At 41.0% G+C, this 25,407-nt stretch overlaps 1 protein-coding gene across 2 annotated transcripts in view; it reads right to left on the bottom strand.

The window, feature by feature from the left end:
* The window catches only part of DIAPH1 (diaphanous related formin 1), a 238,965-nt gene that overhangs the window by 22,759 nt on the left and 190,799 nt on the right, over positions 1–25,407 (bottom strand). For both annotated transcript variants that reach the window (XM_089656710.1, XM_089656643.1), the window contains 3 exons: positions 18,336–18,451; positions 13,124–13,188; positions 7,459–7,638 (listed from right to left, as the gene is read on the bottom strand). In XM_089656710.1, coding sequence (XP_089512836.1) covers positions 7,459–7,638; positions 13,124–13,188; positions 18,336–18,451 — 361 coding nt within the window. The remainder of the gene's footprint in view (positions 1–7,458; positions 7,639–13,123; positions 13,189–18,335; positions 18,452–25,407) is intronic.

Genomic DNA, 25,407 nt, shown 5'->3' with positions numbered 1-25,407 from the left:
AGGGGAAAGCCTAGACATGGAAACGTTCATTGTGCATATCATTGCTCATGCCACAGTGCGATCAATAATTCTAGAAACATTTTTCATGATTAGTGCTAAATTAATGACCTGTAGGGGCTTTTAAAGCATCGCCGAAGAAATTTGGGGTACCAAAGTTTGTTTCATGGGCATACGCAAATTTAAAGATGTATTAAACATAAAAACCAAACATGTAATATCCTGCGGCGGGTACTTGATCTTGATAGATAGCCGCCGCCACGTCCTCTCGGATTTCCTAGTGCAACTACCCCCCCCGCAGTCTTCTGGGACACAGCACAGCAGGACTAATAACAGTGTGCTAAGACGCCGAAGACGGCACCCGGCACCCCCTTGGGTGAGCACACTGCTGGGTCTGGGGACAGGAAAGGTCTGGTTATTAAAAGTTAGCAGCTAAAGTGTCTGTAGCTGATGACTTTGAATTTTTACAAAAATGACTGAAGCTCCTCTTTAAAAAGAATCTGCCACCTAAACACAATGATTATCTACTAGTCTTTATAAGGTAATGGTTTCCAAAATCCTGATAGACAGTACTCCTACATGCTGAACTTTTCAAAATATGGATGATATTGTAAGAAATGACAGCCGCATACCCAATGCAATATAGCCAACTATAATCTGTTGACTCTTATAGATATATACTGTGAAACACACCATTCTTATAGCGGTTTCACATGCTATTTCCTGTATTCACATAACTCTGATATATTACACAACCCTTTTCACATCACTCATACAGTGAAGGAAATAAGTATTTGATCCCTTGCTGATTTTGAATGTTTGCCCACTCACAAAGAAATGATCAGTCTAAAAATCGAATGGTAGGTGTATTGAAACACAGAGACAGAATAACAAAAAATTCAAAAGAAATGCATGTCTAACAAATTATGCACTGATTTGCATGTTCATGAGGGAAATAAGTGTTTGATCCCCTTCACAAAACATGACTTAGTACTTGGTGGCAAATCCCTTGTTAGCAATCACAGAGGTCAGACTTTCCTGTAGTTGGCCACCAGGTTTGCACACATCTCAGGAGGGATTTTGGCCCACTCCTCTTGGCAGATCCTATCCAAGTCATTAAGGTTTGGTGGCTGACATTTGGCAACTCGAACTTTCAGCTCCCTTCACAGATTTTCAATCAGATTAAGGTCTGGAAACTGGTTAGGTCACTCCAGGACCTTAATGTGCTTCTTCTTGAGCCACTCCTTTGTTGCCTTGGCCTTGTGTTTTGGGTCATGGTCATGCTGGAACACCCATCCACGACCCATTTTCAATGCCCTGGCTGAGGGAAGAAGGTTCTCACCCAAGATTTGAGGGTATATTGCCCTGTTCATCGTCCCTTTGATGCGGTGGAGTTGTCCTGTCCCCTTAGCAGAAAAACAGCCCCAAAGCAGAATGTTTCCACCACCATGTTTGACAGTTGGGATGGTGTTCTTGGGGTCATAGGCAGCATTCCTCCTCCACCAAACACGGCGAGTGGAGTTGATGCCAAAGAGCTTGATTTGGTCTCATCTGACCACAACACTTTCAACCAGTCCTCCTCTGCATCATTCAGATGTTCAGTGGCAAACTTCAGAAGGGCCTGGACATGTGCTGTCTTAAGCAGAGGGACCTTGCAGGCACTGCAGAATTTCAATCCTTGTCGGCATAGTGTGTTACCAATTGTTTTCTTGGTGACTGTGGTCCCAGCTGCCTGGAGATCATGGACGAGATCCTCGCGTGTAGTTCTGGGATGATTACTCACTGTTCTAACGATCATTGACACTCCACGAGGTGAGATCTTGCATGGTGCATCAGACCTAGGGAGACTGACAGTTGTTTTGTGTTTCTCCCATTTGTGAATGATTGCACCCACTGTTGTCACCTTCTCACCAAGCTGCTTGGTGATAGTTTGGTAGCCCAGTCCAGTCTTGTGTAGGTCTACAATCTTGTCCCTGACATTCTTGGACAGCTCTTTGGTCTTTGCCATGGTGGAGAGTTTGGAATCTGATTGTTTGATTGCTCCTGTGGACAAGTGTCTTTTATACAGGTAGCAAAATGAGATTAGCAGCACTCTCTTTTTTAAGAGACTGCTTCTAATCTCAGCTTGTTACCTGTATGAAAGATACCTGGTAGCCAGAAATCCTGCTGAATGATAGGGGATCAAATACTTATTTCCCTCATGAACATGCAAATCAGCGCATAATTTGTTAGACATGCATTTCTTTTGAATTTGTTGCTATTCTGTCTCTCAGTGTTATAATACACCTACCACTTGATTTTTAGACTGATCATTTCTTTGAGTGGGCAAACATTAAAAATCAGCAGGGGATCAAATACTTATTTCCTTCACTGTAGATCTATTCACATTCATGTTACATCATGCTCATTCATATAACTCAGCCTGTGGAAATGCAGAAACATCATTTCTTTGAGAATATGCAGAGACGTCATGATTAATGATCTCAGCAGCATGGAGGAAAATGGTGTGCAAGCTGGAGTGGCAGGACTCCTCTGATGGTTTCTAATGAACCACCATTTAAAATGCCTGAAATAATTATGTAAGGGCCAGTTCACACTACAAAAACGCACTACTTTTTGTCTGCACCGGAAATGGACTGGAATTGACTGCACTGGCGTAAACTAGGAACATTGGAATACATGGAAAACACTCATGCATGCATGCATTTTTGTTGCAGAAAAAAAAAAAAAACGCACTGGACTGCATCTAGTGTGAACTAGCACTAAAGGAGAAATATGGGGAATGTCTTTGTTGACATCCTGCTGAAAATGCTAATGTTTAATTGTTAGGGGTTTAGTAGTTTTAGAGTCAATGACCTGAAAATATTATTGAATGAAGAACACTGGCATTTTAGACAAGAATTACACAGCTGTGTGGCCACGAAAACTGCAAGCCAGCCCTGAAAAACCTTTTCTACTACCAACAATCCTCAGTTTTCTGCTAGTGTCCTAGGAGACTGCTCCGTTTGGAAAAAAGTCTTGCCATTGTTTTTGTCTAGCACTCTCTCTTTACATTCTAGATTTTTTGCACACCACTATTTGAGTTGGTCTCTACATTATCAGCTACCCTTAGCCGGAGTGTCGTGCTCAGACCCCGCTGGAATGGACATTGTGCGGATAGCCTAAAAGTGACAATCAGGCACTGGATTCCATGTTGGGTACATTGTGAGCCAGCCCAATTTGTCGGGCACTGAGGACCAGGTTGTCTCTGACAAGCCACCTCACGAATCCAGTTCTGGAGTTGGGGTAGTCCTTCCTCCCCTCTTTTCAAAGATTTTTACAATGGATGCCAACCTGTTGGACTGCGAAGGAGTACTGGGCACCCTGACGGTGCAGGGGACTTGGAAACTGGACCCCTGTCCTGAGCAGAACTTCATGTTTCAGCTCTACCCACCATTTACATCCTAAACATGGACAAATGGCAGGCAGACTTTATTTGGGAAACATTAATTACAGGTACTTGTATAGCACCATCGATTTTACACAAATGCTTTACATATATAGTGTACATTCACATCAGTTCCTGCTCTCGAGGAACTTACAATCTAAGGCCCCCAACTCACATTCACACATATAAGGGTTAATTTAGACAGGAGCCAATGAACCTAACAGCTTTTCTGTGGGAAGAAATAGGAGTACCCGGAGGAAACAGGCACAGGGAGAACATGCAAACTCCAGGCAACGAGTGCCAAGGGCTGGGATTCGAACCAATGGCTCTAGTGCTACTAGGAGAAAGTGCTAGCCACTCAGCCATTATGCTGCCCAGTTAATGACTTTGTGTTCCTCAATGTAAAAAAGAAGAATATTTGTATTTATTGCAAAAATCCATCTAGGGAAGCAGATCCAATCCCTCTGTGTTCATGGCCAAGCACGTTACTGCTTGGCTACAAAATTGGGACAATGGACTCCAAGAAAAGGATTTTATGGTAACAACAAAATCCTATTTTTCTTTGCTTTATGGAAAAGGAAAGGATTGGTCATTGGTCAGCAAGAATTTTCTCAAAATGCTTTGGAGCAGCTGCTTTTTACAACTTCTCTATTTTGAGCAACTATGTTTGAAATCGCCATATTACTTGACTTCACAGCCACTCTTTTACAACTGAGCAGTACATATTGAAGCCTCAAATGTAAAGCTTTCAAGCACATCAGCCAAGGCAGAGCGGTAAAATGCAGTTTCCAGTCAAGCACCTTTTTTTTTCTTTAAAAGCCTAAAAAATTTGTTACATCGTACAAATCTGGGCCCATTAACGTTTCTTACTTTATAGTCGACTTAAATAATTATTACAACATTTCAATGCTGGCAGTGTAATGGTAAATATATTCTGAAGTGCTCCAATATCTTTTCTTTACAGATGTAAAAATATTTGGGAGTGATTTGTACTTTTGAAAGGTGCTTTCAAAGTCTTCATCCAAAGTCATTTCTTTTTGCAATTATATTTCTTCTAACTATTGTATTATTCATTTTACAGCTTAAGTATCAGACTGAGGTGAAAGCTTTTCAGATTTCCATTTTCACATTCTTTTTTTCTCAGTTGCTGGCAGAACAAAGAATAATAAAAGCTTCACGGATAAAGCAGGAAAATCCACCAGGCCTTTCAAAGTACGGCTCAGCCACCATATGTGCTTTTGTTAAGCCTCAGTTTGCCATCGGAAGATGTAGCAGTAGTCAGCATTGAACAGGTTAATGTGACATACAATATTATGACTTTCTTTGGAAGGACAATATATCATACACAGTGACGTTTATGTCAGATGATAAACACCTCATACATTTAACAATGTTTTGTTCCAGGGTATCACTTCACAAATATTTCTTAAGAGGGAATTTGTAATGTTTTTTTTAATAGTAAATAGTAAAGAATATGTAAAGCTTACCTAATTTTTTCAGTAAGATTAGCATCATTTCACTACACACAAGGTACATTTTTTTTGTGAATCTGTTGTAAAATTTCTTACCTGGATATCCTGCCTAGACCTGTTTCACATTAGTGTGATTTAATTGCATGGCAATGGAAATTACATTAGTTTTAATGGTGCCCAGTCACATCATTGCATCGTGACCACAACACATTTTTGGAACACTACCGGTGCTATTTTGGTGCCATTGCAACACGATTTTGGCCCCATAGACTTCAATGGAAATGCACGAAAACGCATGTAAAATGCATGAACATTTGGTGCGTTTTTGCCAGTGTTTTGTGCTGGCTGTGCTGTGCTGGCACACCTTGGATTCCCAGCTGACAGCTGGTTCCCTCACATGGATTTTAAAGAGCACCTCACATCAAAAAAAAAAAAAAAAATAGGAAAAAATGAAGTCCCCCCCCCCCCCCCCCCCAAATCTATACCTGACCCTTATTCGAGCATGCAGTCAGACAGGTCAGGAAATGTGGGGGTGACAAGCATCTGGCAATGCACTTTGTCTCAATATTAAAGACAAGGGCCTCTTTTCCACAACCCTAGCCCATGTAGGAGAGAGGATTATGAGAATCTGGAAGGCCTCTTTAACAAAAAGGGTCCTCCCTAGATACCACCCTTCCTCCATGTGAATGTGTTTTTATTTTTACTTGACTTTTTTTCAGTGAATGTGTAAGTCTAGTACACATGATCAGAAAATCATACGCAAAATACTGCCTTTGAAGCAGTCGAACAATAAACTGATGAAAAACGCATCAAAACACACCGATGTCACACTATAAAATCGCACTGAAAATCAGATCATGTCGCTGCTTCATTAGTGTGAACCAGGTCCTATTGTTACAGGCTGACAGCATCAAACCATTGCAATTAGCAGCAGTGTTGTGAGCCTGGTGTTTAAGCTCCTTCAGTTGGCCACTGGATACCTAATACACCCACTAGGCAGTCCACTGGCAAACAGAGAGAGCACACAGCAGGCCTACATTGTCTGTACAAGTTAGCCCTTCTGCTGCCAGAGCCATTTTCTCGATTTTTGCATATGCTTAAAAAATAGTATTTTAAGCCTGAGGATTACTAAAAATTCCCAACACATTATGTTTATGTGAGGGCTGATTGAAGGAAAGTGACACTCCCTCCCCTTTCACAGTCTCAGAGAAACAAAGCTGAGGGTAGGAGTCATCTGCTGTGTGCTCGTGGGGGCGCAGGCCATCTACCGGGAGGCTGAAGTGTTGGCTTAATTTATTGGCACTGAGACATGCAGATAGCAGAGACTGAAAAGATCAGAGAGTACCCATACTCATTGCTTAGGATTCAGGTTCACACTTGTGAGGGATGTGCTTTGTTAATTTTTCATGTCTGAACTTTATAACCAAGGTAAAAAAAAAAAAAACACTTCCTATGCCTGTTTCCCACCCCCCATTCCTAAACATTTACCCGAGTCCTCTCATGCTCCTGCGTTGTCCTGGCTGCATCGCGGCTGCTCCCTAATCTTGTTCTCACAGGAAACTCCGAGAACAGCAAGAGCCATTGGCCGTTAGTCAAATCCTGTGAGAATGGAACAGGGGCGTTGCCAAGTCAGGCTGTTTGTGTTTATGGACGCACATAGCCAGGCTCAGGAGAGGACACCTGCATGGGCGACCTCTCAGCAAAAGACGGTGGGGGCACTAATAAGAAGGAGGAGCAGACACCATAGGTGAAAGACTCCAGAAGAGGAGGCAAGGGACCACTCTGTGGGATATCATAGCTCAGAGCAGGTAAGTAGAACATCTTTATTTTCAATTAAAAAATTCTTTACAAACCACTTTAACTAAAAAAAATCAACCCAAAAATACTGCTCTCACACCGGTGTGCATGGCAGTATGTTACATATATCGAGAGTGTCTGGAAGTGATCAGGTAGTTGTGTATTCATCTGATCACTTCCATCTGACAGCCGACCCTTGGTCTGTCAGATTTAAACACATTCTTGGTTGCTATACCGTACCAAAAATTTGGTGTAAACAATATCCAAAGGATTAAGCAAGGCAAAACAAAACTATTTTTTATGGATTAACATTCAGACCATTGATCAAATGCTCAATTTAGTTCCCATTTTTAAACAGTTCACCTTACAGTGTTCTATCATCCTATTAGCCCTGACATCATCACTGATATACTTTGATCTTCAATTTAACTTTCCTATTAGCTTGTTTTACCTAAGCTGCATCCTTTGAAATGCAAAACATCCTAACAAAGTAGGATGGGATGATGACATCTTGGGGAGTTTTTCAGTCAGGTTTCAGGAGGTACTTAAATAGCCTACACCTATAGCACGGGTATTATCCAACTTTAGTCAAAGCTGTGCAGTTTGTTTTCTACAGGTGCCCCTTACTTGCATAGGTAGTTCTTTTTTTTACCCCACTGACCAGGTCTCAGCAGAAGTGACACTGTATTACTTTCGTGCCAGGTTTCCCAGGTCTCAATGATGTCACTGGTTTGGACAAAACAAAGGGTCTCTATAGCAACTTACCTTTTCAGAAAGTTGTGCAAATTCGCCCTCAAGCTTTTGCTTTTCAGTGAGGACTTCTTGTTTTTCAGAATCTAGGGCTTGCTTCTCTCCATGAAGTTCTGTTAATTTTTGTTCATATTCACTTTCCTTTGCTTTCATTTCCACTTGGAGCTCATGTCTTGTAGTAAGCTCTAAATCCAGCTATTAAAAAAAAAAAAAAGTCAACCATAGATAATTAAGGGACAGAAAATACACTTTACAAATTACAAGATGCCAGAATTAGACTGCAGGTGTTGGGGGGGCTAAACGCAACACATTACAGAATTAACAGCTTATGCTTTTTCAATGCAGAAACATTCTAAATACTTCTGGGTGTGGGGATCATGTGACTCACTCTTATAAGAGCACAGACACTTGGCGATTGGCACAGCACTGTCATATTGGGGCAGGAATAGAGTCCTCAGACTGTCTTAAAATACAATTAAAGGCAAAACTACTTTTTTTTTTTTTTGTTTTGGACAGAATGGAAATGGATAAGAAAACCTGTCAGTTTTTATTGCTGCAAAACACACAGAGAAGGTGACAAACTCCTAGCGCATTACCACCATCAGCAATTATGTGATCTAAAAACAATTTTATACACACAAACACATGTAAAAACAGGTGTATCAAACTAAAACTCCAGCCACAGGCAACATCATCTTTTCATGTGCCAAGTGGTTGGAAAGCGGACATGTTTCGGGTGTAAACCCCCTTCCTCAGAGCATTGAGGAAGGAGGTTTACCCCAGAAAGACGTCATCTTTCCAACCACTTGGTACAGGAATAGAAGACATTGCCTACAACTGGAATAGTAGTTTGATACGCCTGTTTTAACGTGTTTGTAAGTAAGCAATTGTTTTTAGAAGCATAGTTTCGGATTTTTTCTGAACCGTGTTTAATGCTGTCTCCCCATTAGGGAAATTCACCCTCTCCATTTGTCCTGTTAGCCATTATCATAGAAAGTAAAAGAAACTCCCAAATTTTGGGCTGTCCCCTGAAAAGCAATAAACAGGAAATCTTCCAATAGGGACACTACTTCTACTGACCAAGGGGTCCCCAAGGGATTGCTCTAATTTGCAGGGATTTCCTCTCACTTCCTGTATTAGCTATGGGACAGGAAGTAAAGGGAAATCTCCACAATATGACACAGATGGCACAAACCAGACATGAGCTAAAGTCCTCCTTTACTTTATCCAAAATAAAAAAGAAAACGTTTTGCCTATAGTTCTACTTTAAGCTCTAGTGAGGATTGACTCAGAGCATACACGCAGTTTCTCCTCAATCCTGACATAGAACAGTATGGTAGAGACATCCCAAAAAAGACTTGCAGCTGTAATTGCAGCAAAAGGAAGTTCTAAAGTATTGACTCAGGGGGCTGAATACAAATGCATGCCACACTTTACAGATATTTGTAAAAAAAATTTGAAAACCATTTATCATTTTCCTTCCACTTCACAATTTTGTGCCACTTTGATCTATCACATAAAATCCCAATAAAATACATTTACTTTTTTGGTTGTAACATGACAAAATGTGGGAAAATTCAAGGGGTATGAATATTTTTTCAAGGCACTGTAGATACAGATACTGAGTGAGTTTTGTCACCCTAGGACAGGACGTGTATTATTGGCAGGATCATCAGGTGGGAGTAAAGGGAAAAAGCCTGGTAAAAAAGAAGCAATGCAGCCACCACATTGAAGGACTAGATAGCTATAATATATTTTTGTTCTTGGGATTACATATATTTTACATGAGCTGTATTCTGTTCTTTATATCTACCTACACCAATTTATCTGCATGCATTTTAACTGTACTGAGGCCTCAAAGAAAGCGCAAAATACCTCATTTTCTGAGGACTCCAAGGTCTAAGTGGGAAACTATTTGAAAAGTTGAACCAGAGGTTGTGCACTTCAGCTGCACAACAACTTTGTACAAATCTTAAGTGGATACAATTTTAATCACACAAAAATGTCCAGCTATAGTTCAGCTTTTGCAAAAAAAGTAGTAAATGCAGTTACACTAATCTCGTAATTACTGTGCATTTACTACTTTTCTATTTTTTCAATGAACTATGCAGATCATTGCACCTGCAATCAGTGTCCTGTGTGTAAAGCACAGACCCTTGCAAATGGCCATCCCACCCTCAGGTCTGTACAGATTGAAGACAAATAATACTGTTGATTTTACATGACTGGATCACTACTTGCTCGCTATAGTTAAGTGAATAACAAAGTTTTAGTTTGTATTCTGTAACTATTTCCAGTACTGAACAGCAGAGATAAGAGAAGAGGTGTTATAACATTCTCAAACATCAAATTTCTTGTTTTTAAGAAAGGCTTTCTATAAAAGAAGGAAATGTAGCTAATCCTTGTTTATCTGACACTGGTCACACCATGCATGATGAAGTACAGCAAAGTCTGTCACGTCAGAAGCTGCGCCCTCAAAGTCACTGCGTCACCTGTGAATCACATAATAACTTTACTATGTAGTTTTCCAAACTGGCTTTAATGTAGGGATGCACATTGGTGAAAAAGCAATTTACAGCATACACTAAGCTGTTTGCAAACAGAAAGGAATAATTTGTCCTGCAGTCGCAGGACACGAGAAACACCAGAGAGCTTTTCTGACATACAGCTGGCTCCTCTAATTACATCCCAGTCACAACTTCAATTATCCCCTATCAGCCTGGGGCCTGGAGGTCATTCTATCAGCCCCATCGTGCTTGGGAATGAAATTTCCAGGGTGAGGCCACCCGACAGCTCGGCCAGAGCACTATCTCTTCTCACGCTGACAGCTAAATTATTTTTTTAAATTGAAAAAGTAAACATGTGGGCTCCGCTCGGCTGATAAGGGTCAAAAATGCTGAGCTGCCAGACTAATAAACACTGGGTACCTGTGATCCTCGCCAAGTGTACTGAGCAAAAATAAATAAATAATGGTATTTCTGGAAACAAATAAATAAATAAAAGAGGTGACGAGCTGAAGTGTCCTATGAGGAACTATGCAAGCTCTGCCAGATAGGGGATGCCTAATAAAATACGCACTGTTCAGAATGCTCTTATGAAGAGAGTCACCATTACCAACATGTATGACAACTGACACCGAGGGCCCATTCAAACTTGTGCATTGTCAAAATGTACCATAAAACATATGCTTAAATGTGCATTGCCACAAGGTATGGCAACACACCTGCTCTTTGTGTGGTGTGGTGCAATGCAGTGCTGTTGGGCCATCAATTAAATGGCCCAACACACATCACAAGACTGCTAAAAAAAAAAAAAAAAAAAGTCATGCTTTTTTTTTTTATTCTGTTCTGGTGCATTGGTGTGTGAATGAACCTTCCACCACCACTTAACATTTAGGAAATAGCAAACCCAAATACTCCTACACTTGGGGATGGACTCAGCATAGGCTATGGCCACATCTCGGATGTCCTGGAAGGTGAACTCCTTGCCGTTTCAAAGGACCGGAGAAGTCCAAATGCACTGGATATAAAGAAAACAAACTGAGGGCACACTGGCCTAGTGCATTACCTTAAAAAACATTTATTAAAAAAATAAAGAGCGGTATTGTACTCACAAATGACAATGTTAAAGGCACATCATAAAGAACAGCACTGTCCAATCCACACTACGCGACTGTCTGCAATGGGAACCCTGGACTTCCAACAGGCTAACGCGTTTCGAGAACTTGCCTCTTCCTCAGAGAGGTCTTCGAAATGCGTTAGCCTGTTGGAAGTCCAGGGTTCCCACTGCGGACAGTCACATAGTGTGGATTGGACAGTGCTGTTCTTTATGATGTGCATTGTCATTTGTGAGTACAATAAATATCTTTATTTCTTTAATAAATGTTTTTTTAAGGTAATGCACTAGGCCGGTGCTCCCTCTGTTTGTTTTCTTTTTACTTAACAGTTAGCACTGGGTAATGTTTAGCGTGTAAAATTACTAAAAACTCTGCGTTCAAACGATCATATAGTATAGATACCGGAGATGAAGTTCACTTCCCAGTTCCTAGTGGTGTCAATTACCTGATGTAGCCAATAGCCGATCCCCGGACTTTTGTAACCTGATTCGGGTCTATGCTTTTCATTGAGCCAGCTTTCTCAAGTTTTGACACCACCTTTTTTACTGGCCTACATTTGATACTTACCTAGTGACTTTACATTTTGTATGCTTTGTACACTCTCTGCACACCTTTCCTTTTTTTGTTATATGTAAACTACCTGGTGCTAAGAGACCTTTGTTCTCATCTCTTGTACTGTTGTTTCTCTTGTTTTATTGGATGCCTTATTTGGATTAAAAATATTGATTTTGGTAAAGCTTTTTTCAGGGCACTGTTATGCAAACTTTTATCCCCAACTTCTTGCCCCCCACCGTATAGCAGAAATATTGTTACAGGGGGCAGGGCTGCTCAAAGTCAAGTATATATACATGATTTGCATTTCCGGGTAGGGAGCATGCGCGCGTCACTCTACCTGCGCCGCCATTGGCGGCTACGGATGTCAATCACCGGGCCCCTGTCGGAGATTCTCCACCGGCACCCAGCAATCGCCGAGTAACAATGACAGGGGAGAGACCTGTCTGTAGTCTCTCTCCAGCCAACAATACCATGCTGCTGTGTATTTCTCTGCACAGCAGAGAAATACACAGCAGCATGTTTTCCTGGTAAAACACACACAGCACACAGAGTAAAACAGCACACAGTTAACTCTTTGATCACCCCAGATGTTAACCCCTTCCTGCCCAGTGTCATTAGTACAGTATATGTGCTTTTTATTAGCACTGATCACTGTATTAGTGCCATTGAGATAATCAGTGGCAGTTAGTTCCCACCCAATGTCAGAATGCCCGACACAGTCCCGCTATAAGTCACTGATCGCCACCATTACTAATATGAAAAAAAAATTAAAATAAAAATTGCAGTATATATGCCGCTATTTGTAGATGCTATAACTTTCACGTAAACAAATTAATTAATCCAGGGAGGAATCCATATCAGATGGGAGAGGCCCCCGACAAGAAGCTTCAGCTGACCTACTGAGATATTGTTTTCTCAAATGCGCAATAACTCTGCATCTGGTGAGTGAGCAAATTTATTTATTTATCACCAGAAATTTTTTAGGAAGAAATCACCATTGATATCCTCATCACCATATTTCACTTCTGACCTTTTATGTGGACTTTTATTTTGTGTACCTTACACATGATTCCATTTTATAAGACTATATGATTCATACTGTTGATTATATAAGCGCTGCACCTTTATTTATAAACTGGTAACTTCAGTCAGAGAGGCACCAGCTAAGTGGGCACCAACAATTTGCCCTCTTTGAAGCTCAGCAAGATCTGACATGACTCTGTATTACTAGCAGCACACGTAGTGCATGACGTAAATGAGGCTGCACACCTGTTAGCTAGGTGTCTCATCACACAGCCAAAGCAAAAGAAAGTCACATTACTTTCGCTTTCAACGCAAAACATGTTGTAACTTTTACACCAGCAAATAATGTAGAGTCTAACCTCTGTAAGTTAACTTGCACTGTGCAATCCTAAATATAGCGAGCATTTTACCCTTGTAGCTTGAGGGACAAATTTTTTTTTAAATTGTGAGGTTGGACTTTAAACTACTTTATCCTGTATGATTTACCTTTTTGATCAACTCTCTTGATTTTAACTCGCTCGTTTCCACCTTCTTCTTATCAATAAAATGATCTGAAATAAAACAGAAGTACAATAAGGGACATGCTGGACAAATCTGTACGTAGTGTGGTTCACGTTTTACACTGCTATGAGATCCATCAGACAAAGCTTATTCTTTGCAACTATAAACTTACAGTAAACAAAAATTAGGTGTAAATGTACCAGCACAAATTAGGATTTTCTTTTTAAATTCTAAAAAAAGATTTTCTCGGAGTACACTGAAGGACTCAGGAAAAAGGGGCACAGGAAGACTTAAAGCCCCATTCCTTAGTTCCAGGATAACCCCCCCCCACCACCACCAGCAGGCTTTATAATCCCCCCCCCCCCAAAGAAAAAAAAACACACAAAACCGCGCACTCTCTCAAAGTCCTTTTGTTTATGTCCTGCATGTAACCTTCTTTGGGTGTTCACATCACTATATCTATATAGCCTATATGGTATGGACACTTCCTATCAGATGGCCAGCTGCAGGGTCATCCCAGGATATCAAGAAAGGCAGATATCATCAGAGGGGAGTAAAGGGGACTGGCGTTTCAGAGGAACCCTGGAGAGCTGGAAACAGATGGTTTGGGATCTGTCCAGGAAACGGGATAGTATAGTAGGCTTCACAACATAAGCCTGACAAGATGGGTTAAAGGAGGGGTAGTAGAAAGATCTATTTTCAGGGATGTTGAATTCCTATCGCCCATTGCCTGGGACATGTAGTTCCAGGCGCCGGGCAGGTAGTTTTTTTTCTACCTATAGCTCACCTGTCAGGTGCTGCCCAAACGCTTCCACACAGTGCCAGCCTCACACCCCCCCCCCCCCCAATGTGAACCTCCCCCTGCCCACTCTCTCCCGGGCTCCGCTTGCCCATCTCGACGTTATGATGTCACTTTCAGGTGCCCGTTGAGAGATTTACGGCCATGGGAAAGAACGTAATGCCGGGAATCCCGATTCCCGGCCAAGAAAGAATGTACACTGCATTACATTCAGCGGAGCACAGGGGAGATATCCAGGGTCTTTTAGACCTTGGATATCTCAATAAAGAGAACCTGTCACCAAAAATTATTACATAGAGGACTTTGTTCCCTATGTGATGAAGAAAAAAAATTAAGTACAAAAAAATAAGTTTTTTCATAATTGTAAAAAATGAAAGTTACACCCAAGCACATAACAAATATACAAATGAAAAAGCACAAGCTGGGGTGCCTACGCATGAAAATGTTAATTCTGATACACGTCACAAATCGCCGCGCACGCCAGAATGAGAGTAATAATTCTAGTACCAGACCTCCTCCATAACACTATACTGATGACCTATGAGGGGCTTTAAAAGTGTCATCTATAAAAAATTTAGGGTACTAAAGTTCAATGCCATTTCACGAGCGCCCACAAATTTAAGGTTTGACATGTTGGATATCTACTCGCTGCAACCTCATCTTTTATATTTTACAAAAGAATAGGGTAACTTATTGCTTTTTTTGTGCCCTAAAATTAACTTACTTGTATTTTTTACTGAAATTTTGTTGTAATATCATGCAACATAAAAAAAATTGGAACTACCATTATTTTATTCTCTAGGGTGTCTGCTTTCGGAAAATATACAATGTTTGGGGGTTTTGTGTAATCTTCAGGCCTAAAATGAACTTTTAAACGTGCAAAAAACGCAAAAACGGCTCTGGCAGCTAAAGGGATAAAAGATAAGACAGATACTCCCCTTTCCTGAGGAGCAGCCAGTCGGTACTCATTACACTGCAAGTTCTCTTCCCTCCCTGCTAGTCCCCGGGTGCAGTGCTGGAGACAGGTAGGGAGGGGATAAATAGTGCAATGTTAAAATTATTAAATGTTTAAGTCGCCATAAAACCCCTTTTGTTTTTAAAACATTCATAAAATCACCTCAGATTTAAATAAGGTTTGGGTTAATTTTTTTTTTTTTTATCTGGACAAGTAGATTGTCAGGGGGGACAAGTAGATTGGGACACCAATTTAGTCCCTGGACAAGCAGTTGTTTCAAAAATGTCCACACCCCTGTATTTTGCTCGGAGTGAAGCTTTAAAGCTTTAGGTTATACTGCTGCCTATAAGAGGATTGAACACTGGCAAAGAAAAAATTGTAGACCAGCCCAGGATAACCCCTCCTTCCACCTGCATGTCCCAGTTTTGTAGCAAAGTAGTGTCAATATATTTAGTACCAACAGCATGACCAAAATACAGATGGGTAGGAACCTGTGTTGCTCAATGTACTCCAAGAAATTTGTTTTAAGTATATTATTTCTCATCCTTTGAGGGGCACAAACTGTTTAAATCTTTAAGATGTCCCAAAGCAGTCCAACATAGTGGTGGGCAAGACAGCACTCACTAAGAAGCCCAATGTAAACAGGACTGCTTGCATATCAAAGAGCCGTTTAAAGGACCTTATGCCTGAAGCTGGCATGAGATGAGGCAAAAACGTAGAGAACATAATGGGCAGAAAACTTACAAATCTGAGAATCTGTTACCTGATGTTGAAAAAACACAAAAAAGGTAAGGACAGAGTACAGCAGGACCTCAGGCTGTAACAACTGCAAAATCAGCAGGCACCCATTGGAGAAAATTGAGCTAGGGGCATGCGGTACGGTACTCTGCAGAAACCAGTGCCCAAAAGTCAGTTCCAGGCTATGTACAATCCAGTGGGGTCTGAATGCAGTATGGTCCAAAAGCCGGGCTGAGGAGGACCACACTGCTGCTGCTCAGAAAGGAAGCCTGCAGCAGTGGTGTAGAGAAGAGTCTTGACTGAAAAAAAATTAAAGAAAAAGCTAGCATAATACTGCAATAGGCTGGTATTTACAACAACAGAACGGAAGAAATACTTCCATCCTCCTAGGACACTAGAAAAAAAAAAAAACTGATAGGAGGGGTGGGCTTATAAGTTTTTTTTGCTTTGCCAGTATCCAATTCTTCTGTAGACAACAGTATAAGGCAAGCCATAGATGATTCAGTGATCATGGGGGAATTCCTCCACAGCACTTTTGCGTTTGCTATTGTGCTGCAGCCACCAGCAGTAATAGCACGTAAAAAATACAACACGTTGTACCAAAGTCGACAAATCGACTTGGGTACAACCAGCTTGCCCATAGAAGGATCGAATCTCGGCCGGACCTTGTTGAACCGGCCACGATCCAATCCATCAATGACTGGCTTAAATCTAAGATCTCAATGGATGAGAAAGAAAAACTGTTTGCCCCTAAAGAGAAGGCCATGTTAAAAGGCATAAAAAGATTCTCAAAAGCCAATTAATAACTTTTTGAAATCGGATAAAACAGGATGGAAGTTCAGGGCTTTTACGACCAGCCCACTGTGTATGAAAAAAAACAGCTAGATCTTAACCCTATGGGGACCCTAGGTGAACTAATTTGTTGTATTTAACATGTTGCGTTTTGGCAATCTTTCCATATGAATGGGCTGCCAATATATCAAAAGGACCTAAAATCCGACAGGCACCTATTTACTCCAACACAGAGCAACACAACACTTGGTAGTGAGTTACCATGCATTGTGGAACACGCAACACAGGTGCATTACAGGGGAGCTGGTTTAGTAAGTTTGAGTGCCAATAAAGTGAGGTCAGAGGACAATCAAGCATTACTTGAAACATATACATATCATATGGAAAATATATACACACATATACACATATATATATATAATGTTCTGAAGGAAAGGAGTTAATTTTTTTTTCATAAGTGGAATTGGGCTAAAAATATTAACAATGACTATGGAAAGGACATTACCATATTAAAGATTATATAAGATTTTAATGATTGGAATCACATCTACTTTAACTATTTCAAGGAGATGTACCTCTGTCTTCTACATTCTACATCTACACTGTCCTAATGTTCTACTTACTAATAGATAAGTCTAAAGTACATAACTGTTATACTCATTTACTCCATACAATACACCTCACCCATTCATCCTGTCAGCTAGCATTCTCTCTCTAAAAACCCAACAAAATTACTCAGTTCAAGACTCCCTACTCGAATTAATAAACTGATGTCTGTATTCTGCGTTCCAATGGCAGAAGCCAAGCTTGATTACTGTCATTCATCTCAAGATTCAGTCACTATTCACCCTTGCTCATCTCTATCAAACTCATCTTTATGTAACACATAAGATCCTCATCTAACCTTCACTGCCTATTTTCTACATTTTTACTCTTTTTAGTCTGCAAGTGCCAGGCAACAAGAGCCTGCCCAAAAAGGAACAAGAAATATGATTCTAAATCTTTTCAGCAGTTGTGACAGTGATCATACTAGTTTAGCTTCTGAATGCAGAGATCTTGGGAAACTTTTACCAAAAAAACTTAACCAAAGACGCAGCTGTGTTTTATAGGGAATGTATAGCGGTTTTGTACATATATTATTCCTTTAGGTTAGATTAGAGGATGGTGGATGGAAGTGGGGATAATATTTTCCAAGAGTGGGCCTTTAGTTAAAAATAAAAAACCCTTATTAGTGAAAGCCCCCTGGTAATCTCCAGAGTGATGAGATTCTCAAAACTGCTCAAAATACTTGGCAATCTGGTGTTCAACTGGAAAACCAAAGTTTAGCTAATGCAATCTCTCTCTCTCACACACACACACACACACTGTTGCAGAACCTAAGATATGTGGGAGATAATTACTACAATGTGGGATCCCAAAAAAACAATGTTTAAAGGTAAGAAAAAGGTTCCTCCTGGCCCTTCACTATAAAGGGCTGCCTCAATGGTAAACAAGAACATGTGGGAGGGAAGAGGGGCTCATCACATTGTCATTGTTAGATTGTACTGGAGCACTTTCCATTTGCAGTGCTCTTTAAAGAGGAATAGAAACGCAAAAAAAACCCATTAGTTTGATTAGGGCTTTCTGCAAATAGAGTTAATCTAGGGAAGCTATTCAAAGGAATAAGGGCTGCAGGACTAAATGCACACCAAATAGATCATGTTTATACAGTGAACAGCTGCACAGGATCTCTGTGTGCTTCCATCTCTATCAAGCCCTTAATAAGTCTTGTACACCAAACAATTTTCTTTAGGGGTGTGTGTGCGCAAGGCCTTAGGCTGCTGGTCTTTAAAATGGATGTTTCTGCAGTTCTAGTCTTATTTTAAAACCATCTTGAAAGAAAAAAACAAGACAACAAACTTTCTTTCACTTACCAATCAAACCTTCTATATCTATGTTTACATGTCGACATTTAAAGTCTGGATCAGCTCCATTTTTGTGCAGGATTATCTGGGACACAACTTCATCGATCAGCTTATAATACTGCGGCCTAAAAAGAAAAAGGGAAAGCAAATATTGCAGCAAGTTGTAAACTTTATATGAAACCAACTTTCTCAGATAAGAAAGGAGTGCTGAAACGCAAAACATGAAATTTCATGAGATATATTTTCATGCACACAGAATAACCTAAAGTGGTCAATATCAAGATAGAAATGGGGAAAATGCAAAGATCTAAATAATCAACTATGTAAATCCAGCATCTCTCTCCACATATTAAAGAGGCTTTACTGAACAGACAACTTAAAAACACACCATTTCAGACATTGTGTTCTTTCACCAGCAAACATTGACACAAAAAACAGTATTTTTGTACTCCTGTAAAATCCTTTTCTTGGAGTGCATTGAAGGAGACAGGAGGTCTTAAACCATTTGAGTTAGATCACCATCTACAGGAGGAATGGGCATTGGCAAACCCCCTCCAACTATCTGCAAGCATAGAAACATAAAAAAGTGTCGGCGGGGGGGGGGAGTCCAAGTTTGCGCCCCCCCCTTTTTTGCGTTATATACACACCGTACAGGATTTTCTTCTTTTTTTTTTTTTTCCCTCCCCACTTTTTTTTGTCTGAGTATAGATCTATGGTTGTCCCAAGCGTGTTTGAATCCACTTCCTGTTGACTGACTCACTACCTATGCTGGAAGTATATTCCATGCATCAACTATTCTGTCGGTAAAATAATGCTTTCTAAGATTACTTTTGAACTTTCCTCCTGTTAGTTTGAGGTTAAGTCACCATGTTCTTGATCATGACTTCATATTGAAAATACTTCCTTCCTGAATGTGTTTTGCCCCCTTGATGTATTTAAAGGTTTAAATTATGTCTCCCCTTTCCTTTCTTTCCTCCTGTAATATCCACAACTCTGTGCAGGTAGATGCACTATATTGCCAAAAATATTGGGACACCTGCCTTTAAACGCACATGAACTTTAATAGCATACCAGTCTTAGTTCGTAGGGTTCAATATTGAGCAGGCCCACCCTTTGCAGCTATAACCACTTCACCTCTTCTGAGAAGGCTGTTCACAAGGTTTAGGAGTGTCTATGGGAATGTTTGACCATTCCTCCAGAAGCACATTTGTGAGGTCAGGCACTGATTTTGAATGAGAAGGCCTGGCTTGCAGTCTCCGCTCTAATTCATCCCAAAGGTCTTCTATTGAATGGAGGTCAAGACTCAGTGCTGGCCAGTCAAGTTCCTCCACCCCAAACGCACTCATCCATGTCTTTATGGACCTTGCTTTGTGCACTGATGCGCAGTCATGTTGGGACAGGAAGGGACCATCCCCAAACTGTTCCCACAAAGTTGGGAGCATGAAATTGTCCAAAATGTCTTGGCATGCTGACGCCTTAAGAGTTCCCATCACTGGAACTAAGAGGCTAAGCCCAACCCCTGAAAAACAACCCTACACCATAATCCCCCCTCCAAACTTTACACTTGGCACAATGCAGATAGGAAAGTACCATTCTCCTAGCAACCGCCAAACCCAGACATGTCCATCGGATTACCAGACAGAGAAGCGTGAGTAGCCACTCCAGAGAACACGTCACCACTGCTCGAGTCCAGTGGCAGTGTGCTTTACACCACTGCATCCGATGCTTTGCATTGCACTTAGTGATGTAAGGCTTGGATGCAGATGCTCGGCCATAGAAACCCATTCCTTGAAGCCCTCTACGCACTGTTATACCAATCTGAAGTTCACACGAAGTTTAGAAGTCTTTAGCTATTGACTCTGTAGACAGCTGGTGACTTCTACACACTGTGAGCTCAGCATGTGCTGACCCTGCGCTATCATTTTACGTGACCTACCACTTTGTGGCCGAGTTGCTGTTGTTCCCAGGTTGCTTCCAATTTGTTATAATACCACTAACAGTTGACCTTGGAATATTTAGTAGCAAGTAAATTTCACGGTTGGACTTATTGCACAGGTGGCAGCCTATCATGTTACCACACTTGAATTCACTGAGCTCCTGAGAGTGACGCATCTTTCACAAATGTTTATAGAAGCAGTCTGGATGCCTTGGTGCCAGAGTTTATACATCTGTGGCTATGGAGGTGATTGGAATACCTGAATCCAATGATTTGGAGGGGTGTCCCAATACTTTTGGCAATATAGAGTAGCTGATGTGATGAAACTGTCAGTGTTCACATAGTCAGCAGGTATATGGGACTCTCTCACTCAATCAATGATGTCTAGCAGAACATAGTGGTCTGTCCTTCTCTTTAAAGGGGGCCCCCACAAACTCTCCGGTCCTGTTCCAGCATCCCGACTGGTCTCCTGTGAATAGACTGGCTCGTTGGGCAGTGTGGCAAGACGGACGATTGGCAGGCTCTTTTCCATTCTTCCTCCCTCTCTCCAACTCTGGCTTTATGGCCTGGTTCAGCACTCCAGCTGTCAGCATACTTCATTCCCTCTTGATCTCTCCCCTCACACTTCCTGCTCAGTCTACCGGGCTTTGATATTTATATGCCCCTGCCCACACTCAAGCTCCTCTGAGAAATGTAGTTCCCCAGTGCACTGTTCTTCAGTCAAGTCCTGCAATTCAGCATACAAGGTCCACATGACTATTCTTCAACATGTAGCTCCTACAGTTCTGCAGAACACTCCCATCTTGTGTTGGATTTAACATCCTGCATTAGATATTTATAGCAGGGAGTTACAGCTCTACATAGGTGAATCAGGACCTCCTTCCTGGTGTTCCTTCTAGTGAAGCATTCTAGAATTTTATTCACTTTTCCCACTGCATGGCCACACTGTTTGCTCATTTTGCAATCATGTGAAATAAGTACCCCCAGACCTTTTTCCTCTGTAGTGCTGGCAAACACTGTATCTCTGATTGTGTACTCTTTCAACTGATTATTTTTCCCTAGGTGCATTATGTTGCATTTAGAAACACTGAACTGAAGTTTCCATTACGTTGACCAATCTTCCAGCAATGCCAAGTCATTTTCCATGTTATAGATACCTCCATAGATGTCAACCTTATTGCGTACCTTTGTGTCATCAGCAAAAAAAGACATACCTTGCCCACCAACCCTTTACTTATATCACTTACAAAGATTAAAAATGACAGGACTTCGTAAAGAGCCTTATGGCATACCACTAGTGACTGGTCTCTGTTCCAAATGAACCCCATTTACACACACTCTGGTATCTATCCTTTAGCCAACTGCATATCCATTGTACCACCCAAAGATTAAATCCTAGCTTGTACAACTTTTGTATTAGAACATGATGTGGAACTGCGCAAAATGTTTTGATGAATTTAAGATAGGCTATGTCCACAGCACCAGATCAGATCACCTGCATCTGATTAGTCTGATAGACCTATCTTCAGTGAAGCCATGCTGCTTTGGGTCCAGCAAGTTGTGTTTTTAAGCGATCAACGATCCTTCTTATTAGGAGTGATTCCATTAACTTGACTACAATAGATGTTAAACTCACTGGCCTGTAACTGCCAGCTTCTAACTTGCTACCCTTCTTGTGGATAGGTTTTAATATTACCTGTCTGCCAGTCATGGGGAATTTCCCGTTAGGAGAGATTGATTTAGGTCTGGTTCACACTATGGTGCAGAGAAACCAGTCTTTCTGCACGTGTTCTGCAAGGACACAACAAAATCAATTGTTTTCTATGTGCTCTGTTCACACCACAACACTAGTCTCACAAACAGATTTTTTTCTGCGAAGGAATCTGCAATGTGTATAAAACTCATTGGAATGCGCATGAAAACTTATGTAAACTTATGTATCTGCATGTCAGTTTCCATTAGTTTTACTGCACATATGGTGTGAACAAGGCCTTAAAAAAAAAATGGTCCAACAACTATAACTCAAAGTCCTCTTATAGCTCTGTGATAAAGGCAATTAGGACTCATTGCTTCATTAAGCTCTAACTGAGCTAGTTCCTCTGCTACCTCCGTCTCTAGAAATCCTGAATATGAACCATCATTACTAGAACCAATATGAGCCACCAACTTATCATTTATTTCTGAGAAGACTGAACAGCAGTAATTGTTTAAATGGTTAGCTACATTTAGGTCTGCTTTAAAGTAAGTGTTGTACGCATTTTTCATTTTATTGACCCCATTGCATTTTTTCCTTCCATGACTGATGTACCGAACAAAGGTTTTTCCTCCTTTCTTAATCAATTTAGCCGTTTTCTCCTCTTTCTGTGCTTTGGCGGCACTAAATATGTTTGGTCTCCTTATGTCTGAGAGAAGATAGGGGATTTGTAGATAGGCACTTTTCATGTATACCGGTAATTCCCTTTGTCTGACAGAAGCAATGACAGATCTTCTTGATTCCACGTGGCTTTTTGGTGACTGAAGAAAAATTTGTTTTAGAGATTTTAAGTCTAACATGGGGAGGATTCGTCCGTTTGGTTTGGGGATGGTGAAAAGGTCTGAATAAAAACCTTTGAACCTTTCCACTGGAGGGACAGGTACAACCACTTCTTGTAACTGAAGTTGGTGCAAGATGGTCACTAAATCTGCTGTTTTTTGAGATGATTCCGTTAGACTAGACGGTATGAAGCGTGGGGGGGGGGCAGAGGCTGAAATTATATTTGTACCCTTTGAAATTACAGATTGGACCCAGACGTATGGCATACCTTGGATTCAAGCTGGTGCAAATTTCAACAGACGTCCCTCCACTCCAAGAAGTGGGAGCACTCCGCCATTGTAAGGATGGCTTCTGGGCAGATGTGGTGGACTTAGGGGTCCAAAAGTTGAGAAGAAAGTAAGTACTAAGCTAAGGATTCAAGGTTAATGCTTGGGGTGAGCAAAAAGTAGAGGTAGTAGCAGTAGTCATTTTTTCTTGTGGGGTAAGACCATTTTCCCTGTGAATTAATTTATCAAGGGTTCCTCATATAGGCGTTTACCATCAAAAATCATGCATATAAGTTGCATTATGTGCGCATGAGAGAGAGAGCTAGAATCAAAGGAGATGTGCGGTGTCATAGTGAGACATTGCTCTGGGATATGGGAAAAGCTATCACCTTGAGTGGTGTTCTGAGTTTCCTGTATTCCAGCAGCAGAACATGTACTATTTGGCCCAGCTTCCTTGCATCTGTGATCTGCGAATGCATAAGTTAAGGAATCTTCAGTGGGGTACTCATGGAATGTATGCAGAGGGAATGGGGGTTTGCGTGTCCAAAATGCAGGAGTCACTATAACCCCGATGCTGACCAAGTTCTTGTTGCTGTGTCTCTGTAGCAGACGGCAGCATTGGCTGTGTCTCTGTAGAAAAATTCAGAGGTGGTGCATCAGCCACAAGGCATGTCATGACTAAGTCACCATCCCGAGATTAACAGTGGACATGGGAGTATCTGTCAACAGGACAACTTTAGGCCATCCATGTTAGGGTTGTTTCAACAAAAATACTTTTATACATGTGAAAAAAGATGCTGGATTTACTTCAGTGATGATATCTTTCTGGAACCTAGCAAGCTTTCCAGGGAACAGATTGGAGGTTCAGAAAAATCAGGTGAACAGATACATTTTTTGCTCCTGTTACAGAAAGAAATCACTGAAAACGTACCTCTAACTAAACCTTTTTTTGTATCAAAGGAGAAAGCATCTACACCGTGTTCCAAATTATTATGCAAATTCTATTTAAGTGTCACAAAGATTAAATATTTTGTTTTTCAGTTTAACTCATGGATGGCATTGTGTCTCAGGGCTCTTTTGATCACTGAAAACAATCTCGGACACCTGTGATAATTAGATTGGCCAGTGAGCCCAATTTAAGGAAAAACTACTAAAGGAGGGTGTTCCACATTATTAAGCAGAGCACCATTTTCAAGCAATATGGGGAAGAAAAAGGATCTCTCTACTGCCGAAAAGAGTGAAATAGTTCAATGCTTTGGACGAGGTATGAAAACATTAGATATTTCACAAAAAAACTTAAGCGTGATCATCGCACTATTAAGAGATTTGTGGCTGATTCAGAGCACAGAAGGGTTTGTGCAGATAAAGGCACATTGAGGAAGATTTCTGCCAGATCCATGCATCGGATCAAGAGAGCAGCTGCTAAAATACCATTACATAGCAGCAAACAGATATTTGAAGCTGCTGGTGCCTCTGGAGTCCCACGGACATCAAGGTGTAGAGTCCTCCAGAGTCTTGCAAATGTGCATAAACCTTCTATTCGGCCACCAATAACCAATGCTCACAAGCAGAAACGACTGCATTGGGCAGAAAAATACATGAAGACTAATTTTCAAACAGTCCTGTTCACTGATGAGTGCCGTGCAACCCTGGATGGTCCAGATGGATAGAGTAGTGGATGGTTGGTGGACGGCCACCCTGTTCCAACAAGGCTGCGACGTCAGCAAGGCGGTGGTGGAGTCATGGAAACAGAGCTGGTCGGCCCCTTTGGGGGCCCCGAAGGTGTAAAGATGACCTCTGCAAAGTATGTGGAGTTTATGACTGACCAATTTCTTCCCTGGCACAGAAGGAAGAACTATGCTTTCTGTAATAAAATCATCTTCATGCATGACAATGTACCATCTCATGCTGCAAAGAATACCTCTGCATCAATGGCTGTTATGGGGATAAAAGGAGTTAAAAGTCATGGTGTGGCCTCCATCCTCCCCTGACCTCAATCCTATTGAGAACCTTTGGAGCATCCTCAAGCAAAAGATCTATGAGGGTGGGAGGCAGTTTACATCCAAACAGCAGCTCTGGGGGGCTATTCTGACATCTTGCAAACAAATTCAAGAAAAAACTGTCCAAAAACTCACAAGTTCAATGGATGCAAGACTTGTGAAGCTGCTATCAAATAAGGGGTCCTATGTTAAAATGTAACGTGACCTGTTAAAATGTTTAAAAAGTTAAAATGATGTTAAAAGTTTGACTGAAATAGCTTTTGATTTCAGTAAATATGCTGCAAACACAACAAATGACAATTTTCAGTTCTTTACAACCTATAAAGTGTTTTGAAACTTACTGTGC

This window comes from Staurois parvus, unplaced genomic scaffold, assembly GCF_062004578.1.
Source record: "Staurois parvus isolate SC_StPar_1 unplaced genomic scaffold, SC_StPar_1.0 ptg000006l, whole genome shotgun sequence".
NCBI classification, from domain to species: Eukaryota; Metazoa; Chordata; class Amphibia; order Anura; family Ranidae; genus Staurois; species Staurois parvus.
The sequence above is the reverse complement of the archived record's forward strand: the minus strand, read 5'-3'. Positions and strand labels throughout refer to the sequence as shown.